A 27,005-nucleotide genomic window follows, 5' to 3' on the forward strand; every position below is an offset into this window, starting at 1 on the left:
ACATACTTTTTTTCCTTCTTTTTCGAATCTTCGGATCACGTGCGTGCCGAACCGTGGAGTAGGATCAGTTTTGGATTATGGATCAACTGTGATCCGTTGCACCACTAATATATATATTTAACTATCTGTCTATCTGTCTGTCTGTCAGACACAGACAGACAGACAGACTTGTGACGTCACCTGTACAGTTGCATATCGCAAGTGCATCCTTGTGTTTTTGTTCAAAACTGTAGGCTTTAATCATTTTTTGGCAAGAAAGTAAAGAGTACAAAGCTTCTTTAAATACATAGTGATGACAAACCTCACACACCTTTGGTGGTTTTGTGATTGGAAGCATGCAGCTTGCCTGTTGTGCTCTCACAAATGAGGTGGGAACTGAAATGAATCAATTACCATACATTAGCAGTGGGTGTGCTGGAAACTAGTGTCAGTCATCGCATATCACACCAACTTCTCTCATGCTTTGTAGAACAGTGTGGTCCATGCAATGAATCGCTGGCACTTTGTACCTGAACAAAGTGAGTTCACTCTGTTAAAGGATCCTAATATCCTTGTTGAAGATGTGCAGGTTTGCTTCTTAGCATGCTGCAGCTCCTTAGTAATCAGGAATCCACAAATATTTAGCAGACTGTGAGTAATTTGTATTTGAAACATTCAGATTAACACATTAATTATATGTAGGTGCTGTACAGTCATTTAAAAAAGACCTATTTCTAGCATGTCCTTGTCCTTGACAACAACGTTACAGTTTGCAGTGTGAAAAAGAACCAAGATTCCACCCGACTGTGCCTCCGCCTACAGCCTACTTTAATACAAACAAGTCACCAAGATACCAAACAGGCAGTGTTACAAAAGTATCACTGCACCACAGCAAAATTGAACGTGACACATCTCACATGTAAGGCACCTTAAAGCAGTCTAATGCAGGCTCTGTATGTGAACTCAGTCCTTTATTAATAGTCCCTACTTTCAGATTAAAAAATGCTACTTAATAAATAATTAGCTAAGTGATATTGCATATTGTTTAAAGAAACAACAGTTTGCACATGAGCACAACAGTGAACTGCACGTGTGAACAGCCGTAAAATGTTTCAGTGAAAAACTAAAAATAGGAATCTGGCATTTGGATGAAAATGTGTTATTTGTGGAGACAACTTCCATTTTCCAAAATGTGTGGGAGTCATCTAGCCATCTGAGAAACTATTATTTTATTTATGCAAGACAGAGAACAGAGCAAATATCATTTGCAGCAATTGTACTGGAGAGCTCACAAAACATATTGCTTTCTGAAGGGCCCAATTAGAAGTTTGTTGATAAATCACTGCAGATCTTTGTTTTCTGTTTTTCCTCTGCAGTCATTAGTGTGAGTGTGAAGCCAAAAGTTGGGCTGGTAGAGCAATGAAAGGCTGGAAAAGTTGTGTTATCCTATTATTAACACGCGAGCAATGTGATTGAGTATTGGGTATGTAAAAGGACATTCATGAGGAAAGAATGAGTTTAGCAGTTTCAGGATAAAGTGTGATGCAAAACAGCAAAGAAATTTAAGGGTTTTCATGAATTACAGTATTCAAAATTCATATTTGAAATTCAGAACAGAACTCAGCACTGCGTTAAACCAAACAAGTTCACTCGTCAAAATAGTTGAAAGCAAGCAAACTTTTCATTTTACATTTTAGTTTTCCTCATTTTGGTGCTAGCAGATGCTAGAGCACATTTGCAGTAAACCATAGGAGTATGGAAAGCCAGAGATTTTCCATTTTTGTTTTGTAATACATGGAGAATGTGGACGGGTATTTTCTGGGCCAAATTAAAAGAAAAAAAAAGTTGTCATCTGGATGGCACCATACTTTGCCCCAAATCCTGGATTTATCATTCAGCATTAATGGGTGTGCTACCTATGCCGAGGGGCATTAATGCACCCCCCATACAATCATGAATGCTGCTTTAAAAATTTTCTTGCTTATAAATATGGGGTGTATAAAAGAGAATCATCTGATTTCAGCGATTTAATCCCACAGCTGAAGCACGTCCTCTTAGAAATAGGGGATGTAGCACTCTCGTGTGATGCGACGAGCTAATAATCACTCTCGATGTTAGTCCGCTGTAAAACTTTTAATGCGTACTCCAGCACATGACAAAACACACAGACCGCCCCGGAAGAACAAAACTCCCCCCACCATACTATTCCGGTTGGACTAGTCCCCCACAGTTATGGCAGGTCCGCACAAACAAATATTGCTTGGTGATCATTTAACCAATGATCTACATCCTCCCCATTTAGCTGGTAGCACCTAACAAAACTAATTCACTCACAAGTCTCTAAACAGTGCTTCTTAACACAACTTTAACTTACCGGTAACAATGTTTTTTTGCTCGGAGTAACCCCACACCTTAACATAACAGCAATTATGAAAAATGCAAATAGCAAGCATCATATTTCAACATACTGACAACAAACTGATTACACCTAAGGCATCCTAGTGTTTTCCATTTACGTGTATCTTGGGTTGGGTCTGCAGATGCGACCTGCACGTGTAGTGTATGGTGTCTGGTTCACAATGTTCTGGCCGGGCACCTGCACAGCAGGTTGGGGCTGAGGAGAGGATGTGTTTTGTGAATCTTCGTTTGAGCGTGTGTGTGATTGCGGTGTGAGTGTGGAACTGTCCATTGTAGAATGGTTAGTGTCCTGGCACTCAGGGTCATAGTCATGGAGTGGTGGCGGAGGCGGTTCTGCCACTGGGAGGATGTGGCGGCGATTCCTCCTGTAGGTTCTTCCACCGACCTGAATGATGTAGGATCGTGGCTCCTTGCTCTTCCTTTCCACAATTCCCAGCTTGTCGTAGCCTTTCTCTGTCTGCACGCGGACCACTTGTCCTTCTTGCAACGGCTGTAGCGTGCGACTGGACTTATCATAGTGACGCTTCAGTCCGAGTCTTTTGTCGCGAAGTCGGTCACGGATCTGTCCTGTGTCTTTTGCAATGGGTGCCAACAGCTTGCTGCACACAGGAATGCCCGCGCGTGTCTGACGAGACATGAGGCGTTCAGCAGGGGAGCCTAGTTGTGTGTCACGGGGAATGTTTCTAAGGTTTAGGAGGTCAAGAAACACATCGGTTCCATCTCGGTGAGATTTTTCCATGAGCTGTTTTGCACTGCGCACCGCTCTCTCAGCAAGACCGTTTGACTGTGGAAACTCTGGGCTGCTGGTTGAATGGGTGAAGTCCCACTGTTTTGCGAAATCAACAAACTGTTGACTAGTGTATTGTCTGCCATTGTCAGTGAGGAGCGTGTGCGGTGTGCCATGAACTGAAAAGTGTCTCTTTAGCTTGGAAATGACCGCTGCTGTGGTCAAGTCACGGAGAAGGTCAATCTCAATCCATCCTGAATAGGAATCTACAAGGACCTGGTATTGTTTTCCATGCCAGGTAAAAATGTCAGCAGCCACCGTTGACCATGGGAGGTCTGGAACAGGGTGCAGTTGTAGCGGTTCTCTCTGCTGATGTGTCTTAGTGCTGTTACACACAGTGCAAGAGAGCAGCTCTTCTGCGATGTCTTTTGACATTGCTGGCCAAAAAATTACACTCCTAGCTCTGCGCTTGGTTGCTTCGGTACCTGGATGGCCTTTGTGTACGATGTTGATGTACTCTTTGTGCAGGGACTGGGGAATGACAGTTTTGTGGCTTTTCATGATGATCCCATCCTCCATGCTGAGCTCATCTCTATATGGAAAAAACGGAGCCAGTGCGGGCTGGACTTGGCTCTCTCTGCTGGGCCACCCTCGCTGAATGACTGTGCTGAGCGCTTGTAGCACATCATCTTGTGCTGTGTGCTGTCTTAGCTCCTCCAGGCGAGCAGTGGAGATGTAGCTCACTGTCATCACTTCATAATCAGTGTGTTCGACCGGGCAGCGTGATAACGGGGCAAGCGGGGCTCTTGAAAGGGTGTCGGCTAGATACATGTATTTCCCCTTTTTGTAGACCAGACTGATGTCGTAACTCTGTAGTCGCAGTAACATCCTCTGGAGCCGGGCAGGGGCGGCATGGATTGGCTTTTTCATTATGGTCACCAGGGGCTGGTGGTCGGTTTCAATGATTGTTGCTTTGCCATAGACATAATCTTTGAACTTCGTGCAGGCAAACACCACGGCGAGGAGCTCCTTCTCTATTTGAGCATATCGCGTCTCTGTGTCAGTGAGAGCACGCGAGGCGAAGGCCACTGGTCTGCCATTTTGCAAACACGCGGCACCCAGCCCATAGCATGATGCATCACATGTCAGTGTGACTGGCTCCTTGACGTTGTAATACGCCAATACTGGCGGGCTGGAGAGGCATGATTTGAGGTGGTCGAAAGCCTCTTGGTGCTGTGGGAACCAGCACCACGCAGTCTCTTTGTGGGTTAGTTTCCTTAGGGGTGCGGCAATCTCACTAAGGTTCGGTATGTATTTCCCAAGGTAATTAACCATACCGAGGAAGCGCTGTAGCGACGTGACATCCGTGGGCACTGGCATTGCTCCTACTGCTGTGGTTTTGGAGGGGTCTGCTTTTAGACCGTCCCTTGTGAAGATGTGGCCCACATATGACACTTGATCTAGGCGAAATTTGCACTTGTCAGGGTTTAGCCTGAGTTTGATCTCTCGAGCACGTGTCAGCACTTTTTTTAGGTTGGCATCATGTTCGGCCACTCCGTGTCCTCCGATGATGATGTCATCCACGATGACAGAGCACGGGTAACCGGTAAACAGCTGTTCCATGGAGCGCTGGAACACCTCACTGGCTGAGTTGATACCAAAGGGCATCCGCAGAAACCTGTATCGCCCAAATGGGGTGCTGAATGTGGTCAGCATTGAGGATTTCTCGTCGAGCTTTATTTGCCAGAAGGAGTTTTTTGCATCTAGCACTGAGAACACTGTTGCTCCTGACATCTGTGCTGCCACTTCCTCAACGCTACGCATTGGGTGATGGGGTCTTTTCAGTGCTGTGTTGAGGTCTTTTGGATTTATGCACAGTCTGATCTCATGCTTGTCTTTCTTGTGTGCTGCCACCATTGAGGACACCCAGTCAGTAGGCTCGGTGACTGGTGTTACAACGCCGATGCGTTGCATGCGTTCAAGTTCAGCTTTGACTCTTTCCTGCATCGCGATGGGGATGCGGTGGGCTGGACGGACCACAGGCTGCACATCAGGGTCTAGTATCATTGAGTATGTGACTGGAAGTTCCCCCAGTTCATCTCTGAACAGGTCATGGTATTGTGTGAATATGTGGGAGCTGAAATCTGTGCTGCTTTCTGTGCTGATCTGGTGGACCTCAGGGCTCATTTTCACAATGCCCATTTCCATGCATGCTCGAAATCCTAGCAGCGGTTGCACTTCTCTATCCACCAAAAAGAAAGGCAACGTGTGACACTGCTTCTTTAAGCAACAAGGGAGTGTAACAGTTCCAGTGGTCTGAATTCTCGTGCCTCCATAGGCAACAAGGCTCACAGGATTCTCTTGTTTAACAGTCTGTCTTCCGCCATTCACTGTTTCGAAAGTCTTGAGTGACATGACGTTGCATTTCGCTCCCGTATCTACTTTCATCTCTGTGGGCACGCCATTTATGTGTATTGTGACAAATCCCTCATCTTTTTTATTAGCTTTAGCGTGGATGCAGTCAATCTGTCTGTCAAGCTCTACACCATCCACGTAAAACGTTTCATCTTGAAGTGGTGGCTCACTCACTGTTAATTCGTTCACAAGCCGCCTTGCAGTCTGTCTGTTAGGGGCTCTGTGATGGCTGCGTGGTTTAGACTTGCAGCAACTTTTGTAGTGATTCAGTTTTTTACAGTTGTGACACTGTTGTCCAAATGCTGGACACTTGTCTCGCTTGGCCGCGTGGCTGCCTCCACAATTGGAGCAATTGGTGACAGTCTGTGGGAATGAAAGGGGCTTCGGCTTGTGCTTGCTGTTCAGAATGGGCTTTACTGCGTCGACACTGGTAGCTTGTGTTGCTAGTGTCTTGCTGTTTTTTTCAGTCATTTCGTGTATTCGACACACCGAGATAGCTTTAGCAAGTGTTAGCTCGCTGTCTCTTAGCAGAGCCTTTCTCAACGTGTCGCTAATGACACCACAGACGATACGATCACTGAGCATCTCGTCAGTGAGGTCCCCAAAGTGACAACATTTAGCCTTGATCTTTAAATCACTGATGAATGATTCAAGTGTCTCACCTGGCTTCTGATTTCTGGTGTGGAATCTATATCTTTCCATCGTCCTGTTGTGTTGAGGATTGCAGATTTCTCGAAATTTTGCCTTCAAACACTCTGGATCCTCTCTGGACTCAGCAGCAGTGAGTATCTCTCCATCTGCACCAGCTGCGCGAACGGCAGGAGCATAAACGAACGAGCGTTCTCGTTCAATGGCGTCTGGTCCAGCAATATTCAGGAGAATGTAAGCCCTTGTCTTCGCCGGCTTGTCAGAGTGAGCAGCGGCGATGAAAATATCATACTCCCTTTCAAAAACACGCCAATTCTCGGCAATGTTCTCATCAAAAACCAGAGGGTCAGGTCTGCGAAATCCGTCCGCCATGATGGGGCGACTTCTTTTTTCTTTAGCGGCTAATCCGATACAGCGCACAATAAGCAGTGCGGTACCCCGACAGGGATATAAACATACGTGCTGGCGTGACGTCCGTACCGTCTTCTGACACCATGTAGCACTCTCGTGTGATGCGACGAGCTAATAATCACTCTCGATGTTAGTCCGCTGTAAAACTTTTAATGCGTACTCCAGCACATGACAAAACACACAGACCGCCCCGGAAGAACAAAACTCCCCCCACCATACTATTCCGGTTGGACTAGTCCCCCACAGTTATGGCAGGTCCGCACAAACAAATATTGCTTGGTGATCATTTAACCAATGATCTACAGGGGATTTGTGAGTTTCATGTGGTTGGCGGTAGGTAGCATAACAAGAACAGTGGCTGCACTGAAACTAGACATGCTACCAAAAGCATAGGGGAAGTTTGACTAGCTATCATGTCTGGATACATGCTGTGCACTCGGAGGGGGAGACATTGAGTATTTGTGAGCATTGTAAGTTTTGTACGCAAAAACCTTTAAAATACATACTTAATTATAATTAACCACAAGTTTCCATGTCCATTACTTAACATTGGAGGATGATTAATGGAAGAGTGTGCATGTTGCAAAATTTTTTTGGGGAGCTGCAGGTGTGACCTGGAAAGTTACCAAAGTGGTGGCAAGTTAAAGAAGGAAAGGAGGAAAGTATAATTGCTAAACATGAAGAATAATGAGAGAAATGTGCCTGTGTATTAACAAGTAATTATGTATTGAAAGTATGGGCGTTATCTATGGAAAGAAAAGTAAGAAAATGAAGTCGGTGAGGCAAAAAAGGCATAAAAAAGAGAGAGTGAGAGGCACATAATTACAGATGGCTGCAGTGGAATGTGACAGAGCCGGAGAATAAAAAAGAACAGGATAGAAAAGCAGAGCAAAGGGGCTCAAGGGAAAGCTGAAGGTGAGGCGATAATGAGAGGAGGCAAGAAAAAAAAGACAGATGAGGGGAAAAAAAACCTGTGTCAGAGAAAAAAGGAGAAACCCATTGATGAGATGAGGATTAGATGGTGCTGATTAATGATCATTGATTGTTTACCTCGGCATGTCTCTTTCTACTTCTGTGATTTCACTCGCCTGCCTGTCAGTCTCTTCTTTCTTTCTTTCTTTCTTTCTTTCTTTCTTTCTTTCTTTCTTTCTTTCTTTCTTGCTGTCTTGCTGTCTTGCTTTGGAACCTGCTGTGTGTCATAATGTCAGTACAACACTATGTTAAACAAAGTCCAGGAGGAAAAATCTCACATAAATATCCCAAATCCTTTCATTTCATGCCGCAGGGGAGCTGTTCATCGATCCCTCATCCTCTGCATGGCACCATAGACAAACATTTACTGCAGTCAGCGGCCAAAATTCAGCTCCACTGACTTTCACTTTTTATGGAGTTATTTTAAAGACACATGATCTCAAATCGAGTTAAAATGTGATGTTTACAACAATCTGGTATGAAATTGGTAGATATTCCATGGCTGGTTATTCTGTGTGTCACTGGAAGTTTGATTCATTTATTTATTCATTTATTTTGTTAAATGAAACCCATAACACCATATTTCAATGAAAATGGACATCAAACAAACATCCATTGTTCTGGTTAATTTCATATAACCAAAATAATAACTAGAAGAGCTATAATAAAAGCATTAAAAGAGGTTAACAAGCTTTCCTCATAGAAGCACATCAACCCCCAGCCCTTTCATGCCAATAGAACACCACACATTGCACCCTTGTGCACTTATATTTGTAAGTTTAATGTAATGGATTGCAATCTAGAAATGTTTCTACCTTGATTTATAACAACAGCCACATGGCAGGAGGTGACAGCAACAACAGAGAGAATAAAAAAAAGGGGGAATGCGCTTGATGGCAGACAGACACTGCAAGGAATGCTGTTGGAGAAAATGAGTTTTGTTCTCCGGAGGCTCAGAGAGAGAAAAAAATAAGAAGGGAAGAATGAAGGAAGGAAGGAAGAAAGAAAGATCGTTGTCTTGCTTGAGGCCTTGTTGGGTGTAGTTGTGAAAGGACGAGAGAGGATTTGTCATTCACATCCACTTCTCTCTCTTTATCTTGCTCTCTCACACACACACAGACACACTCACTTTGCCATCTGTTCCTCCTTGAGGAACAGTAAACCCAAATCTCCTCCAAAAAATGCAAAATGCAGCGATATGTCTCCACAGTTTATGTATGTGCATTGTGAGGAAGTTATATTCGTCTTGCTGGTGTCTGACGAGGCATTGCTGCTGAGCTGCAGCCAAAATACTCCATTTGACCTAGATCGTCTCTGAGCCCGGCTGGCGTATGCATGCGTGTGTGTTTATGTGTCTGTGCATCCTAGTTCTGTCTATTTCTCAGCAATAAAATGACTTTTGGACATTGTCCATAATGATATAAGCTTTCCCTGCCTCCCTGTCATCTGTCTCTCTGATAATCGTTGGTTTTGTGCCAGCTTTCACGGCAGTTCTCTTTTTTTATTTCTGTTTCTCTGACTTTAGTTTGATTTCCCATCACTCTGTTTCAATTTTTTTTTCTTTTCTTCCATTCCTGCAAGGAAACTGGGAAACTTACAAAGTAAATGTCATCTACAGTGTCTGCGTGTGGATGTGCGAAAAAGGGTTTATTTGTTACAGTGACATAGTGCTGACCCTGTGCTTTACCTCTCAAGCTAAACCTGCAAACCCCTAAGTGTTTCCTGTATTTTGAGCTGTGAAGATATAATAAAACTCGAATGGCCCACTTTCCTCTGCGGTTGCTGTGAAAAGGTACCTTGGATTTTAAGCAAACCCAGACAATCCCACAATTTGACCCTTCTTCCCACCTTAGTGAAAGCGAGAATAAGAATTTCCTCTTGACAGGAAGAGACCTTCAGTTGAACCACGCTCAGACATAAGCAGCCATTTACTGTGAACAGTCAGCGGAGAGAAGTTAGAGGCAATACAAAAACTGAAGGAGAGAGTAAACAAAATGAAATGATGCAGACTGAGTAGATGGGGCACATTTGGGAAGCTGACATAAGCTGTAAAAGACTGTACTGCAGTTTATTTGTTGGGATAGCATCTGGTGAAGTCAAAAGCCTATAGTGGAGGAGTTTCTATGAGGATTTCAGTCATGGTTCTATTCGGCATTAAAAACACTGGAGCTTGGCGCCAGTTTAGCTCTGTGCACTAAAATGGTGGCCACATGCCGTACGGCTAAGAGCGGCCGGCCTGGGTTCGAGTCCAACCCACAGTCCTTTGCTGCATGTCTTCCCCCTCCTCTCTCTGCCCCTGCTTTCCTGGCCTCGCCTCACTGCGTCTGACAAATAAAGCTGAAAAAGGCCAAATAAATAAATAAATACGCAGGAGCTCAACTACGAGGGGAAATAAAGGACCAGTACAAGATTCATTAGAAGCTTCCTTGATAGCACATGTATATACAGTTAGATTTATACATTTTTGGGCAGTGAGACTTGCCTCTGTACACCACCACACTGGATTTTAAAATCAAACAATCAGGATGTAACTGTGCAGTGCAGAAATGGCCATTCTCTGTGTGATTTAATGGAATTAGATGACATGAAAAACTGTCCAAACTCCAAAGTGATCGTGGGAAATAACTCTGTGGTAGTATTGTGATAATATCAACTACTGACATTATTTTCATTTCTCCTAATATTTCTCCTGCAGTCTTGCATACTTGAGCTGCATTTTGGCTGTCTTGGCACAAAAAAAATGCACCAAATGTGGAGATACTGTACTCTACAAGAACTCCTCCTCTGCTTTTGTGCAGTATTGTGGTGTTCCTGCAGGGCCTTCTTGCTTGTCTGTTTTGATTTTGATGTTTGACGTTGGTCTTCTCTCATATTATTGACATCTGTTACCCAAAAATTAAATCCTGTTTGGATGTGAAAAAGTGGAGCACAGATAATTGGACTGAATTAATTCTAGTCATCATTTTATTTGTATCTCTGCAGTGATGGATGGGCGGACAGGTATGATGTGACAGATGGCTATGTTAAGGAAGCGGCCGGCGGGATTACCATCAAGCTCCAGTCGGCTGACGTGAAATGGTTTGATGAATACTACCTTAAACTTCGTCCTGAAAACAATCACAGAAACCCTTGGTTTCCAGAGTTCTGGCAGCATCGCTTTCAGTGTCGACTAAAAGGTCACACCCAGGAGAACAGCAAGTACAACCGCACCTGCAGCAGTAAGTACAGACAGAAATAGAAATACAGTCAAAAATAGACTGCCGTTATTGCACTTGAACATTTTTAATGGTAAAGTTACTATAGTTTACATTAGGTTTGTTATTGGTCAAGTCCCTTTACTCACATAAGGGATAACACCAGAAATTTACAGCTGTGCTTGAATACTGAAAGAAAAGAGAGGCTGTATTGTTGGCAGACAACATATATTGTTTTGAGTCTGCATAACAGGCCACAGTACCAATCTGCATTTCTTTTGATAGGTTTTTGTAATGGCTGCTGTTAATGCAAATAACAAACAAAGAGAATGTGTGAACACACAGTCACACACCTACACACAGACCACATGGATGCACAGAGCTTTCCGGTTCATCTGCAGCCATCTCGTGTGGCTGTGAGTGAACCCACCCTTTATTTTCAGCTTCTATCCGCCCCCATGTCTTTCTCTCTCTGTTCCTTTCCCCCCATTCATAGGCAAAACAGTGTGTGAGCGTAGCATCAAAGGGACCCGTGTCTCATGTATTCTAATGAAATGGGACGTGAAATACAAATGAACAGGACACAGACAGAGACAGAAAGAAAATGAGACACGGAGGTGGAAAGTAACTGATGAGGAAGAGGAATGACAGCGGTCTTTGATGTTTGGCGGGGACAGTTTTTTCATAAAACCTAAAGGGGATATTAAGAGTTTCTCTGATATGTTTGCCTTTTTTCTACCTACTGTTCCTCACTAACCCAACTGTCCATTTCCCCCAACTCTACCCCTTCACCTCTGCAGAGCGAGAGTCACTTCGGCAGCAATATGCACAGGACACTAAGATGGGATTTGTCATTAACGCCATCTACTCAATGGCATATGGCCTGCATAACATGCAACGGTCACTCTGCCCAGGTTACAAGGTAGGTGCTGCTCTGGTGGATGAATAAGGAGGGGTACACTAAGACAATACTACAGACAAAATGAGGGTAATGAAGAGATGGAGAGGGAAAATAGCAGGACTTACAGAGCCTAAGTATTGATGCCATGGTACAGTTGCCACGCGGCCCATTTTTGACTTGTTATCACATTATGTAAGTTGGTATCCAAAAGTCTGGGAACACCAGTAAAGATCCTTCTCCAAGGTCTTGCTGAGATTTCTGAAGGGTTTCAGCAGTGCCTGTGGAGCAGTTACTTTACTATTTTCAGACTATTTTTTGAGCTCATTATCTGTGACAGCTGTTTTCCCCAAACATATATTTATTTCCGCTGCAAAAGTAAAACATGTTACAGGAGCTTTCACAAACTCCTGCAGGTTAAACTGGGCTGATCGAGCAGTTTCTATGGTGATTACATATAAGAGACTCTCAGCAAACTCACCAAAACAGACCACCAGCTTAGCAAGACTAATGGAAAAGGACGAAAGGATAAGAATTAGATGTAAAATGGTTACATTTTAGGTCCTGTCCTAGTTTGCATTTGGTATTTAAAGCTCTAAAGATTTGTGCAAATACATCCCATACTCTAACAGGTAAAGAAAATTAATTAATATATTAATTATTTCCTGTTTGCATCTCCACACACAGCACTGTGTTACTGTGATGAAGTTACTTTTTCATCTCTTAGCAAACAAAGCTTGTTGTGCTGATGTTCTGATGATGTCCTGATTGTGCTCTGAACAAGTCAAATGCCATACACCCCCTCTCAGACCTCAGGTCTAGCCATAATCTAATGCACACTTAGTCTTTCTTTGCTTACAATAACAGTTTGACGTCTGACGCTATCACTTAGTTCTGATGCCACGATTCCAACTTTCAGCACACTACTTAGTAAGCAATGTTTTGCTAGAAAATTGAGGCGCAGCTAATAAAAGGTGAAAAATGCAAGTGTATTTGCTTGAGCAAGCCTCTAGCTGTCATGTTTCAAAGAAAGGAAGGAACCGAACAAGGAAAGCTGACCTTTTTGTAAGATTTTATTTTGGGGCTCTTTTTAGGCTTTAGTTTTGACAGGACACTAAGTGGACAGGAGAGAAGGGAGGGAGACACTTGAACCAAGGCTCCTGCAGTAGTATTTCAGAATTTGGCACAGCAGCTCAAATTTGCGAGCTACATCACTACCCAAGAACTTTTTTTTAAAAAGAGGTTTACATGGAAATATAATAGACTTTGGACAACACTTTGCATTTATTCAGGAAAATGTAAATTAAAATGATGCCAAACACTGATAGTATATGTCAAACTTCATATTCACTTAGAAATTCAGAAAACAAAATGCTAAATTTTAAGTATAGAGCAGCACGATTCTGTATTTTTGGCACCAAACGCCGGTGCTGCTTCACCTCTACATACTTTGTGGGGATGACTTAAAATTCATTAATGCAAAAATGTCAACATGGGCTTAATTTTAACTAAACTTTATGAGATGATTGTGAAAATGTTGCACTGTTTGGCTTGCATAGAATAGGCACTGCATAGGAAACCATACTGCCACACTGTCCTCACTTTTTCTAGAATGTGGCGAGCCGACTCACCTCAACAGCTGATTGGTTAAATTTTATCTTTACATTGTGTTGCTTCCAAAGTACAGTGAACATGTTTTGAGAATAATAATTAATTGAAAGGCCAGTTGTACACAATTTACTTCCATAAAATTATGGAAATTTATGTTGTTAAAGTTGATGGTCATAACTGTTTTTCTGGGTGCAACATGACCATCTATGTGTTTTAAGGGCCTGTGCGATGCCATGCGACCCATTGATGGGGCTAGACTTCTGGACTTTTTGATGAAAACCAACTTCACCGGTGTGTCAGGGGAAGGAATCTTATTTGATGAAAACGGAGACTCACCCGGCAGGTAGGTGCTTTAAACTGTGCAGAGACGTCATAGATCTCTATGGAGTGCAAACAACCTCCCACTGTTGTTCAATGTGCACCTTTTGTTTACAGGTATGAAATAATGAACTTCAAAAAGATGGGGAAGGACTACCATGACTACATAAACGTCGGCAGTTGGGACAACAGAGGCTTAAAAATAGATGATGATGAAATCTGGCCCAGCAAAGAGAGCGTGATCAAGTCAGTCTGCAGTGACCCCTGTGACAAAGGGCAGATTAAGGTAAGATGAGTAATTTTCACACAGTAGACCCGGAATTAGATTAAAATAACTGAATAATAAAATTATTAGTATGATGAGTGTTTGAGGAATTTTCATTATCATCACAAACTGATTTGTATCATGTTACGTTACCAGCCTACACCTCTTTCACCTCAGCCTGTATTCTACTTTTATACCAGACCTCTTTGCTCCTCCTACAGATCATTTATGTGACATGACTGAAAGTAAAGCTTCACATTAATACAGTGGCTTCGTTTGAACTCTGCTTATGGCGTGAGTGCGTATTCTGTCTCCTTCAGGTGATCCGTAAAGGTGAAGTGAGTTGCTGCTGGACGTGCACCCCCTGCAAAGAAAATGAATTTGTGTTTGATGAGTACACCTGCCAAGCCTGTGAGCTGGGCTCCTGGCCTAATAATGACCTCACAGGTCGGTATCATAAAAGATATAAAGAATATTCACATGATGGATTTTTTTTTTCTTAATACAGCCTGTCAGTGTGTATTACATATTAGCATTGCACAGGAAATCCTGCACAAGTTACCCTAGAGAGAGAAAGTGAGAGGCATCCATTTACCATACCCTCCTCTTCCCTCCTCCTAGTTTCTTCTTCTCCACTCCCGTTTCCTCCCAGCCACTCCCTCTCTCTCATATCGTTAATTTGTTACCAACATGGTCACTCGTGTTTTAATTATTCTGCAACGAGAGCGGCTTGCCATGCAAATACACTTCAGTTGCAATGAAAAATTTTTTCCTCTCCATTGCGTTTGAAGAGGTTGCATATTGCCTTGTTGTTCTTTCAGCTTCTCATTATACTGCACGCTAGCTCCTCACCAAGCTCAATGATTAAAACATGAATTGAGACCTGCTGAAAATTCAGAGGGAGCTTCTCTGTCTGAGACAGAAGAATCTTTAAAAACTGAAACAGGGAGTGAATCAGTGCGAAAATGATCAGCAGAAAGCTGACACTGGAGAAAGAAGATAAAGGAACGGAGGCTTAATTGGGGTTATCCGTGTGTTCGTGACTGTGGGCTCAGAGTGTGTGACTACATGCATGTGTCTCGTTTCATCAACAATAAGTGCTGCGTGTCCCCCTGCGGGGCTATATGGAACAGTAATAATGAGGTGTAAACAAACTGCTTGCCCTGTTCCACCAGCAGACATTTTGATCTTTCTCCTTGAGGCCAAAAGAAATCTGAGGGAAAAAAATATATAAGATATAAAGGGGAGGGGGGAAAAGGTAAAGGAGCAGAGGGAAAAGGTAAAGCAAGGTCTCAGCTGACAAGGACAGAAGCAAAGTGGGAGTGAAAACCATTGAAAGGATATGGAATAGTTTTTCAGACAGCAGTGGAACAAAAACAAGAAAAGACTGGAAGAGGAAAAAGACTTAAAAAATAAAGTCATGGTGAAAGTGGGATAGAGATGAATAGAGGCTCCATCATGAGCAGCAGCAAGGGAGAGTGAAAGAAGGAGAAAAAGGGAGGATTAGCTATGGGATTTGAGCCTCTTCGCTGATTGGTAAAGTTCCACAGTCTGAGTCTGAGATTGTTTGAAAAACTTTATTGTGACTGCTCACTTCAAATGGTCACTCTTCCTTTCGTGCACCAGTTTGGTTTACACTCAAGCGTTGCAGCATTTCCTGCAGGTTCCATGAACTAACTAATTATCAAATTGCTGACTATGCAAATGCTTTCTGACTGCTCTGAGAAAGCCCACGAGGAGAAACACTGATCTGGGATTTCCCACCCAGCATCTAGATTAATTGGAGCTAAATTTCCACCCACCTCACGTTGTCATTAGTGGGTGGTCTTGAGCTTGTATGACTGGAAAAGACAGGTACTGTAGTTATTGTTTTTGAGTTTGTTTATTATGTGGAACAGCTGTATAGGTATAGATTTAACAGCATAAACATAACATCACAAATATTCTTAAGATGACAAAGAAACAGATACGGATACATTAAATTATTTTTAATTGTATTTCAGAAAGATTTTAATTTGTTTTCATTCCATTAATATTTCACTTTGGGCTTTTCAGTCATTTCAGTCTGAAAGTCCTGCCTGACTTTGCTTCTCTGTTTGTTTACTGGCCCTTTGGCTCCCATTTATGCTTTTGTTTACGCCCTTAGACCTAACCTCATTACTGATTTAATAAACTTTGTTAACCATGTTAAATACAAAGTTTATGGATTTCTTAAGTTATTTCTTTAATGATCTTTTTCTCTGTTTGCATGCAGAGAAAATGGAAGAAAAAAAGGTTAAAAAATAAAATATACAGGGGGCAGAAAGAGAATTAGAAAGAGACTATTTGCATTTCTTCCCTCTAAAGTATGTCTAGACTGACCAATAATTCAGCAAGCATTAAGACGGCTCGTAATTAGAACTGTCCCTTTAATTAATGACACTTTATCTCCTTGCCTATGAGGAAGACAGAGATGGAGGTAGAGAATTACAGGAGTAGGTGGGAGGTATGAGGATGAGGAGAGATAAGGAAGATATTCGGGGAAATAGAAGCGGGCAGAGTGATGGATGGATTATTACAAAGAAATGGTGAGCAACAGGAGACAGACAAGAAATGGTGAATGACAGGGAAGGAGGAAGAAAGACCAGGAGGATGGATAAGAAGAGGAAAGTGAAGTACAAAGACGTATTTGTAAAGTATTATTAGAAGTAGTATTCCAAATAGCAGTGAAGGAGGTGCAAGGGAAAAAAATAAAACTGTAATTTGTGATAAATAAAGGTCCCATAGTTCAATAGTGGAGAGATTTCATACTGTAATTAAACAGTCATCATCTCATTTGGGCACCTACACCAACAACCCCCTTCCTTCCTCCCTGTTTGCTTCTCATGCTTTTTATACTAAATCAGACCCACACCTGTATACAAAAGTTGCATACTTTGCAGGCAAAGCTCGGCACAACGGATAACTCGCAAGCGTTTCTTGCCTGGAGGTCTAACATGTACAACTCTAACCACGACCTGTGCAAGCTGTTGGACCTTTAGAAAGCAACCGAGACCAATTTTATTCAGAATGGTTAAAACTGGATATAAGAAAAAAGAAAGTGTGAGAATGAGCATAAAGTAAAGGCTGAACAATAGTTTGCTATTGTTACCTAAATCTTATTATCCATATATATTCCTGTGTGTCACATGTCAAATAAACTGATGATCAGTGAATAATCTTTTCTGAAAAAATACATTAACAAACTGATGTCCCCCACGTCCCCAGGCTGTGACCCAATACCAGTGGAATACCTTCGATGGGGAGACCCTGAACCCATTGCTGCTGTGGTATTTGCCTGCCTCGGTCTAATGGCTACATTTTTTGTCACTGCAGTCTTTATTAGGTAACATATCCCTTTTATTTCATTGGATTTTTGAAATTGTTTTCCTTCCTGTTTATTTAAATTCTTGCTTGCGTGTCTTTATGAATGTGGATATTCAGATTCCGGGACACTCCAGTCGTGAAATCTTCCAGTAGGGAACTGTGTTACATAATACTGGCAGGTATCTGTTTGGGATACCTGTGTACCTTTACCCTCATAGCCAAACCCCACGTCATCCATTGCTACCTCCAGCGACTGGGAATAGGCCTGTCACCTGCCATGAGCTACTCTGCACTTGTCACCAAGGTAAGGCCTGAGTGAAATGGTGGGTCCACAAGTTGTGAAAAGTGTGCAGTTAATGTGTTTTTCATTGATATGCCTGCATAACAACAGTGAGTGCTCTGTAGGAACGGAGAACGCAGATTGCAGCATATTCAGTATGTACTATATGTCCTGATGATGTTTGGAATCTGACCCCAGACAAACCGCATTGCTCGGATCCTGGCAGGAAGCAAGAAGAAGATCTGCACAAAGAAACCTCGCTTCATGTCTGCCTGTGCTCAGCTTATCATTGCCTTCCTCCTCATACTGCTACAGCTGGGCATCATTGTGGCTCTCTTCCTCATGGAGCCCCCGGAGGTAGGCTCTGTGTGTTTTAATAGAAAAAATATCATCAGAAGTAGGAGACAAATCAGAAGATTAATAAAATAAAACAAAATAAACAATAACCAGAGGATGTTAAGTTTGAAATATAACAGATTGCAGATTTGCCCTATTAGAAATTAGGAGAGTGTCTTATTGGATTTTTGTATTTTGAGTTCTGTTAAATGTGTTAAACTACTTCACCGGTTTCACATGTTTTTCACATTTGATTGTCAACAGAAATTTCACTGATTATAAATAATTGATTTGATTGGCAGATAAAAGGCAGTAAGAATTCAAACAAGACCAAAGCTTAAAATGTTAGTGTATACCCCTAAATGGATGTAGCCTAGCTGGATATTGAGACATCTACTTGTAAGTCTGTAGTTGTTCAATTTAAAATTTTCTGACAGCACATATAATTTGTAAAGTTGATTACCATCAAATTTGGTTCTTATCTGCTGAAATGCCTGAATTCATTTTCAATAAACCAATAAATATTGTACATCAGAAGTGGGCAGCATAATCATGAAATGTCAGTGAAATTACTTCCATAACTGTAATTTTACATGCCGCCATTGACTTACTACGGTCAATTCTTATTTGTATTAAAGACGTGACAGCAACAGTGTTGTCACACTTTGGATAACACGCATGTCACATTTCCTCTGGTGTCTGCAGGTCATCCACGACTATCCCAGCATCCGCCAGGTCAACCTCATTTGCAACACCACGAACCTCGGCGTGGTTGCCCCGCTGGGATACAACGGCCTGCTTATCCTTAGCTGCACCTTTTATGCCTTCAAGGTACGAGATAGTGTTTGTCACTTTTTCCCATTACCACTTCGATATCAAAAATACCTGTGACAATTTTGCATTATTTCTATAACACAGTATCGAACACGACTGAAACATGTTGTTACAACTGGCAAAGCTGCCAGTTAGAGAACTCTAAACGCTGTTGACATGCAATAAAAGTTCAGTGTGTTGTTATCCGTAGAGATACTCTGTATGAGTGTCTCTACATATGAGGAGGTTTACACAGACATAATGTGAAAAAAAATGATTAAGCCACTGTGGTTTTGCCTCTCTAAAATTTTTTGCCGGCAGTAAATGAAATTATGTTACCCCAATCAAATTATAAAGTCAATGTTGTGATTATCCATGACCAGCGGCCATCCATTTTCTGCGGAGTATGAGAGCAGAATTGTAAAAAGAGACAGAAGATAAATGCACTGCACTTCAAACAAATAAATTAACCGAGTTTTAAACACAGCAGCTGAGTAAACCAATTTAACTTTGCAGGCCAAATGCCTCACCTAATTCACTCGCACAGATCGGTGTGGCCAGCAATAAAATGACAACTGTAAGTGGTTAAGAGTGTGTATCGCTGTATATACTGTAAAGAATGTCTACATTTGCTTTATTTTTCTTGATCACAGCGAAATGCACAACAGCAATTGTGAAGGGAAATGAAGGAATGTTTACTTATGCTTCTCTTTCTTTTTCCCTCCAAGACCCGCAACGTCCCAGCTAATTTCAATGAGGCTAAGTACATTGCCTTTACAATGTACACCACCTGTATTATCTGGCTGGCATTTGTACCCATCTACTTTGGCTCTAACTACAAAATTATCACCATGTGCTTCAGTGTCAGCCTGAGTGCCACTGTGGCTCTGTGCTGCATGTTTGTACCCAAGGTAAGGTTGCTTTGCTTAAATTGCTTTTTATTTCATTCTGATTGCTTGTCTGTTGTTTTTATGAATATTACCTGAATCCGACTATAGTTGTTATCTAAATCTGTGCATAAACTACATTAAGCTTCAAATGACCATTGCAACAGAGCTCACTGTAGTTCCCCACCAGTTGTGAGAATTTGAGTCAAATATTTGAATAGATAAATGCTAAGATTCAAGAGAACATCTCTTTTGATATTTTAATCACAGATGTTTCAGCACTTGTAATATCAGGATCTAGATTTTCTCGTACAGTGTCACTACAGTAAAAAAAAAAAAAAAAAAAGCCTAAACAAGAAATTCAGTCAATCAAAAATACTTAGCAGAAGCTTCTTTTGAGAATTTTCTTTTTATAATATGTTTAGAATATTAAGGTGAGTCATGAGAGGCTTGATTATTATTCTAAAAAAAAAGATTAAAAGACCAATTTGTGTAGCCAACGCAATCAAAGTCTCTCCAGAAATTTGCATAGTGCCGTTAATCTTTGCAGTAAATGACAACAAGTAGTCACTGTTCATATCTAACCGTTTCCATCAGGTGTACATCATTCTGGCTAAACCAGAGCGTAATGTGCGTAGTGCCTTCACCACTAGCACGGTGGTGCGCATGCATGTGGGCGATGGCAAATCATCCTCAGCTGCCAGCCGCTCCTCCAGTCTGGTTAACCTGTGGAAACGGAGAGGCTCCACTGGAGAGACACTCAGGTATTTCTGCGTGTGTGGATTGTGTGTACCCAAGAGGCTTGTTGACCAGGTTAATGCTGGGTTGCTCTTCCGTTATATTCCAAGGCACCATTTCTCCAATAGCGCACTCTGAGACTATTTATGGTGTGTGCATGTACGTGTGTGTCGGTGTGTTTAAGCTCTTTAAGAGATTGATTCTCTGAACTCCATCGAGTCTGCCTGACTGTTCTTCTGACCCTGACATGAACTGCAGACAATTGCCTAATGGAGATGCAGCAAAGGAAGAGATTGGAATGAACTGAAGAAGGGTTAAGGAAAATACTAAAAAGAGAATTATAAATGGAGAAGAAGATGCATAGAGAGAGAAAGAGAGATGAAGAGGGGAAGTGATAAGAAAAGAAGAAAAGAAAAGGGTAAAGGAGTAGTTTGATCAAAGAGACATAATAGCTTTCACACCCTGCTTAAGGCCATCCACAAGTCATCTACAGTGACAAGGAACCGATCAAAAGACACAAAGGGAGTGACGCAAAGCCACTTGCCCGAAATGAAAAGGGGAGAAAAAATAGACAAGGAATATTTTTGTTTGTCAGCAGGTTCCTCCAGCACACCCCGCTTGGCAAGCAAGATTTCAATCACACTCTTATATGAAATGTCACAAGTGTTTCCTTCTTCATTCGCTTTACTTTGCTCTTCCCCTTTTCTCTTATGGTCCTGTCATCCTCTGTGGGCGGTGATAATTGGCAGAGGGCTGTCTGTCTCTTCAGTGCAGGGCTGGAAACTGTTGCCTTTGAGGTGCTGTCATTGTGTAAACTGAACAGACACATACAGACATGAGTCCAGCAAACCCGAGGAAACAGAAAAGACATGTTTGACTGATGTCTGAACTGTGGAAAAATACTGGATTTACCTTCAGGACATTCTCAGAAATTAAGGGAGTAAACAGACCTTAACAGGGTTCATCGACTTGTCCCCATACATGAATCAGTTTTGTTTTCTGGTGGAAACTTTTATAAATGTTCTACCTGGAATCTTTTCAGTGGGTTCTGATAAATAGTGATAAACCTGAAATCTTCAGTGAAAGGTTTAAAGTTTGGAAACCAAACATTAAAAGTAAGAAACAAATGTGATTTGAATTTTGCTCGTCTCATTTTAAAAATTGGCTCCCTTACATCACAGGGAGCCAAATCTGGCAGTGGCAAGCAGCAAGTGTGTTGTGTGGTCAAACTATTCCTGCCTTGTTCATTGCACTGAGAGCAGGTGCATGATGGCTTGTGGTGTTATGTGCCAAATGTTCTTCCTCGGATGCCCACAGATATCACAGTAGTAATATGTGTGGTGAAAGTGACTGTAGTCAAATTCAAGGTGATTATCCAACAAAAAGAAGATGAGTACATTCTAGGATGTGGTCTTTATCTTGTGCCCTTTCTTTGGAGGCTTGGACACAATGGACTATTCCAATATAAACTGCTGTTACCTCTGTGGGTAGTAGTGTGAGACCCAGCTCTCATCAACAAGCTGATTCCTTCATAAAAACAAAAAAGTCAGTTTCAGATAAAAGTTGATGTTTGCTCTCAATCTGTAATTTAGATTTAAATAAAATCTAAATTACCTTAATTCTGTGAAATTTCTTATCTTTCGTAACTTCTGTCCAGCCTTTACAGTTTTTTACAGACACTAGGACACATTTCTCAATACTTAGGTCACGTTTGCAAAACTCCTCACACAGTGAGCACAACAGAAGTCTATGTGGGCTAAACTGAGGACCAGTTATCATTGTTTTGGCACAAAATGCATCCAATGACTACATCTCTCAAATTTCATGAATTATTTTCTCACTCAGACACAACAACTGCCAAAAATCTTTGTACGGACAGGACATTTTGCATGTGCTTACATACTGTTTTCAAAACTGTTAAACTTATGGCCAAAACAATAACACAATGCAAAACTTAAAAAGACAGCAAAATTCAACAGCAATATTTTATTGAAACATATTTTAAATCTAAAAATGCAGTTTACAGTTTTTTCTGATTGCTTAAGCACATTTTTTGTAACTATTGGCTAATTTTGCAAAACTCTTCACACAAATAAGAAAACCTGTCACCCAATCATCAAAACATTGTAGTTCTCTTGCAAAAGCAAACACAGCTAGATTAACTCTTCACACCTTCGTAAAAATGGTGTTTCCGTATCAAACAGTACACACAAGCCATCATCTACTAAGCACACAATGCGCCAACTGCACACTGATGGTATGAATACAAAACACATCTGGCCTTTGCTTTCTCTGTGCACAAGGTAGGCTATGTCAGTTTGAGCTCATACTTCTGTCATAGATCCATAAGCATAGAGGGATCCAAACTTCAAGTACTGGTGTTTATTCAAACACATCAAAACAAACACAAGTGTTTATTTCCAAGTATAGGATTATTTGCAATCGCCATAATGACTATATGGGTTACTTGGTCTGCAGTGAACATGCTTCCTCTGCCCCAGCATCTGGTCATCTAGCAATTCTGTAAAGTAACAATTTCAGTATTTTTACATCAATGGTATTGGTGTGTTTCTCATTGGCATATGGCAGTGCTACAAATCTTTGTGCAAAGTGACTGTACTAACCGATTCTCATTTCAAGTCCTTATGATACTTGCTACAGTGTAGCGGCTCGAGTTAGGCTGGACCCGTTGGCCAGCTTCCCTCAGGGTCATTCCACGGTTGATTACATGGTCCACTATTGTAGCTCTGATGTCATCAGCAATTCTATTTCTTACTCTTCCTACCCTTCCTCTCCCCCCTCCTCATCTTCCTCTCCCCCCTCCTCGTCTTCCTCTTGCTCCTCCTTGTCCTTGTCGTCCTCTTCATCCTACTTCTTCACCTCCACGTCCTCTTCCTCGGCCTCCTCTACTTCTCACTCTTTCTGCTCCCTCCATTGTACTCCGCACACACAGCTTACCTGTATTATAGTGCTTAGGCTGATTGCAAAGTGAACTAATTATCTAAAAAAGTTTTCACATGTGAAAGTGTGCCAGACAGTTGGCAAATTAGTGTTAATGATAGCCATACATGTGTATACTTTTGCTAGGAGTGTGTTGGAAATTTGATAATTGAGTGTTGTGCAGTGAATTGTGCCTACAGTTTTGCAAAGTGTGTGTTACAAAATTGCAAACTGAGTGCAAAGCAGTTTTTGTGCTTTTAGTTTTGCAAACTCAGTGAGTGGTTTTGCTATAAGTCTGAATAGTTTTAGGAATTGTGCTACAGGAATCACAGTTAGGGTTTAAGCATTCAGAAAAAACTGTAACTCTTCACACCTTCGTAAAAATGGTGTTTCCGTATCAAACAGTACACACAAGCCATCATCTACTAAGCACACAATGCGCCAACTGCACACTGATGGTATGAATACAAAACACATCTGGCCTTTGCTTTCTCTGTGCACAAGGTAGGCTATGTCAGTTTGAGCTCATACTTCTGTCATAGATCCATAAGCATAGAGGGATCCAAACTTCAAGTACTGGTGTTTATTCAAACACATCAAAACAAACACAAGTGTTTATTTCCAAGTATAGGATTATTTGCAATCGCTATAATGACTATATGGGTTACTTGGTCTGCAGTGAACATGCTTCCTCTGCCCCCAGCATCTGGTCATCTAGCAATTCTGTAAAGTAACAATTTCAGCATTTTTACATCAATGGTATTGGTGTGTTTCTCATTGGCATATGGCAGTGCTACAAATCTTTGTGCAAAGTGACTGTACTAACCGATTCTCATTTCAAGTCCTTATGATACTTGCTACAGTGTAGCGGCTCGAGTTAGGCTGGACCCGTTGGCCAGCTTCCCTCAGGGTCATTCCACGGTTGATTACATGGTCCACTATTGTAGCTCTGATGTCATCAGCAATTCTATTTCTTACTCTTCCTACCCTTCCTCTCCCCCCTCCTCATCTTCCTCTCCCCCCTCCTCGTCTTCCTCTTGCTCCTCCTTGTCCTTGTCGTCCTCTTCATCCTACTTCTTCACCTCCACGTCCTCTTCCTCGGCCTCCTCTACTTCTCACTCTTTCTGCTCCCTCCATTGTACTCCGCACACACAGCTTACCTGTATTATAGTGCTTAGGCTGATTGCAAAGTGAACTAATTATCTAAAAAAGTTTTCACATGTGAAAGTGTGCCAGACAGTTGGCAAATTAGTGTTAATGATAGCCATACATGTGTATACTTTTGCTAGGAGTGTGTTGGAAATTTGGTAATTGAGTGTTGTGCAGTGAATTGTGCCTACAGTTTTGCAAAGTGTGTGTTACAAAATTGCAAACTGAGTGCAAAGCAGTTTTTGTGCTTTTAGTTTTGCAAACTCAGTGAGTGGTTTTGCTATAAGTCTGAATAGTTTTAGAGATTGTGTTACAGGAATCACAGTTAGGGTTTAAGCATTCAGAAAAAACTGTAACGAATTCTGCATGATGTCTGATTCATTCCAGTAACATATATTGAAATTATAAACAGAGATGTGTCCTTGTTTTACACAAGAAAACACTGTGTAATGCTACATGTTGTTAGTGTTTTTTAGGTCATTGTTTTGTGGGTGACAAAGTGTGTTTGTCGGCTGTCAACCTTTGCTAGTGTTCTGGAAGAATGAGTTTATTTGAGACCTGAATGAAGTGTTTTGGTAGTTGTAGTGCATTTTGAATGTGAAATGAACTGCTTTGCCAAGCTGACGGTCAGTTAGGAGGATTGTGTGAAGTGTTTTGCAAAAGTGACCTAAGTATTGGGAAATGTGTCCTAGCGTCTGTAAAAAACTGTAACAGATCAGAATTCATATGTAACAACTTGATCTGCGCCATAATCACACAAATGACATGCAAAAGTAATTAAAAAAACATTGTAGGGTTTTTGAATTTAGATTTCCTAATATTTCAGTGAGTGCAAAGTAAAGGGTTAATGATAGATGATCACACTTTTAGACAAATGTGTGAGTAAGTGTGTGAACAAACCTGTAAGGGTGTAGGTATTGATCATAATTGATTTGCAAATTCCAGTGGAGCTGCAAACCTTACTTGCTTCAGTGCAACATCACCACTGATGATGCTCCACTAGTTTCAAAGCAAATATTTGTCCTTTTGGTGGCATGGATGGCTCATACTTCTATATTGTTTTAGTAACTTCTGTTTATGATTCTTAAAGTGGTTTCTCTCTTCTTGTAATGGCTCTGGTAGAACCGTAGCCCCTCAAGAAGCCTTCCAAAACCCCTATTTCTAATAGGATCAAATTTAAGATAAGATAATCAACTCTTTCTTGGCTTTGTCAGGTTTGCTCAATCAACATGCATGGCGTATGGTTTGTGTGTGTGTGTGTGTGTGTGTGTGTGTGTGTGTGTGTGTGTGTGTGTGTGTGTGTGTGTGTGTGTGTGTGTGTGTGTGTGTGTGTGTGTGTGTGTGTGTGTGTGAGTGAGTGTAAGCATCACAGCCTGTGTGTGGGTTTGTGTGTCTCCAGAGTGATTTCAGTTCATTTCACTCCCAGCCATGGCGGTGTGACTTTTAATCAGGAGTTCAACTTTAGATTAACCACACTAATTAACCTGACAAAGGGATGGAGGTGGTGGTAAGAGGGTGGAAGCGCTGTGACTGATGTGAAGCGGGGAGAAAAGTAAGCTGGAGGAAGAAATAAAAGCAGGATGAAAGAACCTGACAGAACACTGAAGAACAAGCTACTGATTTTATAAGCTTTAAATTACTACGCTTATAAAGTCAAACTGGTTTCTTTGTCCGAGTAAAGGCTCCATTTGGATACGTTTTTATATATAGTATTAACTAACAGTACTAATCAACACAGACATGTGATAAAGAAACAGTCCTGTGAAGTACTAAATGCACTGTATGATTCAATCACTTTCTTTCACAAATTTCTATATGAGTTTTCTTAGATCGTCTTGTGATTTGTTCAGATGCAAGTTTGTAAAGTTGTGCTTCTATGTTGTTTTTAGAGAAGGGGCTTTCTCTTGGCAAACCCTTCCAAACAAGCTATACTTGTTCAGTCTGTTTCTACTTGCGGTGTGATTAACTTTAAAGGCCTCAATTAACATGTTAAATGTTAGAGTCTGAGATGTAGCTCTTGGGTTTTGGCACATATTCACCTCGCCAGGGCATTTATTCCTGGGAAGACTGACAATTGTTTTGAATGTCTGTTAGTTCTTCTTCACTGTGGAGGACTTTAAATTGTTTGAGAATGGTCTCTTTACCATCCCAGATTGAAGGGCACCAACAAATGTACAACTAAGAGCATTGTTGATGATATTTTCCTCCTTGGCAATGTGCTGCCAAGACTTCTGTTTTAAAAGAATTGTTCACAATGGTTAATGATCAGTTAATCAAGTGGATTTGATTAGCAACACCTCGCTGCTACTTATCATCTTAGTTCCTGTGGAAGCAGTAAGGGTGTACTTAGTTTCATACAAGATCTCTACCTTTCTTTTTCACACGACTGTTAACAAGAAAGACTTAAAATATTAATGAGCAGCATAATGAGTCGAACTGTAGGATAAACAAATGTAAAAATTTATTTAGCAGTACTATCTTGGGTTTGGAATGATATACAGTGTTGTGTGCCATACAGTAATAACAGAACCACAAGCAAATCCTCTGAGTAGAATATTAAAACAATACTTATTATTAATGCCAGAAAAATGTGTCTTCAGTTCAAAGAAGTAAGAGAAATGTTTGTAATCCTTTAGACAGCCTTCTGTCAAACTTGGTGCA

At 41.4% G+C, this 27,005-nt stretch overlaps 1 protein-coding gene across 1 annotated transcript in view; it reads left to right on the top strand.

Annotated features, from left to right (window-relative positions):
- grm5b (glutamate receptor, metabotropic 5b) overlaps nucleotides 1-27,005 on the top strand; it is an 81,522-nt gene that overhangs the window by 53,364 nt on the left and 1,153 nt on the right. Inside the window, exons 6-16 of the mRNA XM_085371581.1 lie at nucleotides 10,553-10,788; nucleotides 11,565-11,686; nucleotides 13,492-13,616; nucleotides 13,709-13,877; nucleotides 14,177-14,303; nucleotides 17,103-17,220; nucleotides 17,319-17,505; nucleotides 17,680-17,838; nucleotides 18,523-18,648; nucleotides 19,359-19,541; nucleotides 20,115-20,281. Of these exons, the coding sequence (XP_085227707.1) occupies nucleotides 10,553-10,788; nucleotides 11,565-11,686; nucleotides 13,492-13,616; nucleotides 13,709-13,877; nucleotides 14,177-14,303; nucleotides 17,103-17,220; nucleotides 17,319-17,505; nucleotides 17,680-17,838; nucleotides 18,523-18,648; nucleotides 19,359-19,541; nucleotides 20,115-20,281 (1,719 nt within the window). The remainder of the gene's footprint in view (nucleotides 1-10,552; nucleotides 10,789-11,564; nucleotides 11,687-13,491; nucleotides 13,617-13,708; nucleotides 13,878-14,176; nucleotides 14,304-17,102; nucleotides 17,221-17,318; nucleotides 17,506-17,679; nucleotides 17,839-18,522; nucleotides 18,649-19,358; nucleotides 19,542-20,114; nucleotides 20,282-27,005) is intronic.

Source organism: Diplotaxodon limnothrissa, linkage group LG14 (genome assembly GCF_057381915.1).
Source record: "Diplotaxodon limnothrissa isolate DT_005_m linkage group LG14, D_limnothrissa_male_GT1.1, whole genome shotgun sequence".
Taxonomy (NCBI): Eukaryota; Metazoa; Chordata; class Actinopteri; order Cichliformes; family Cichlidae; genus Diplotaxodon; species Diplotaxodon limnothrissa.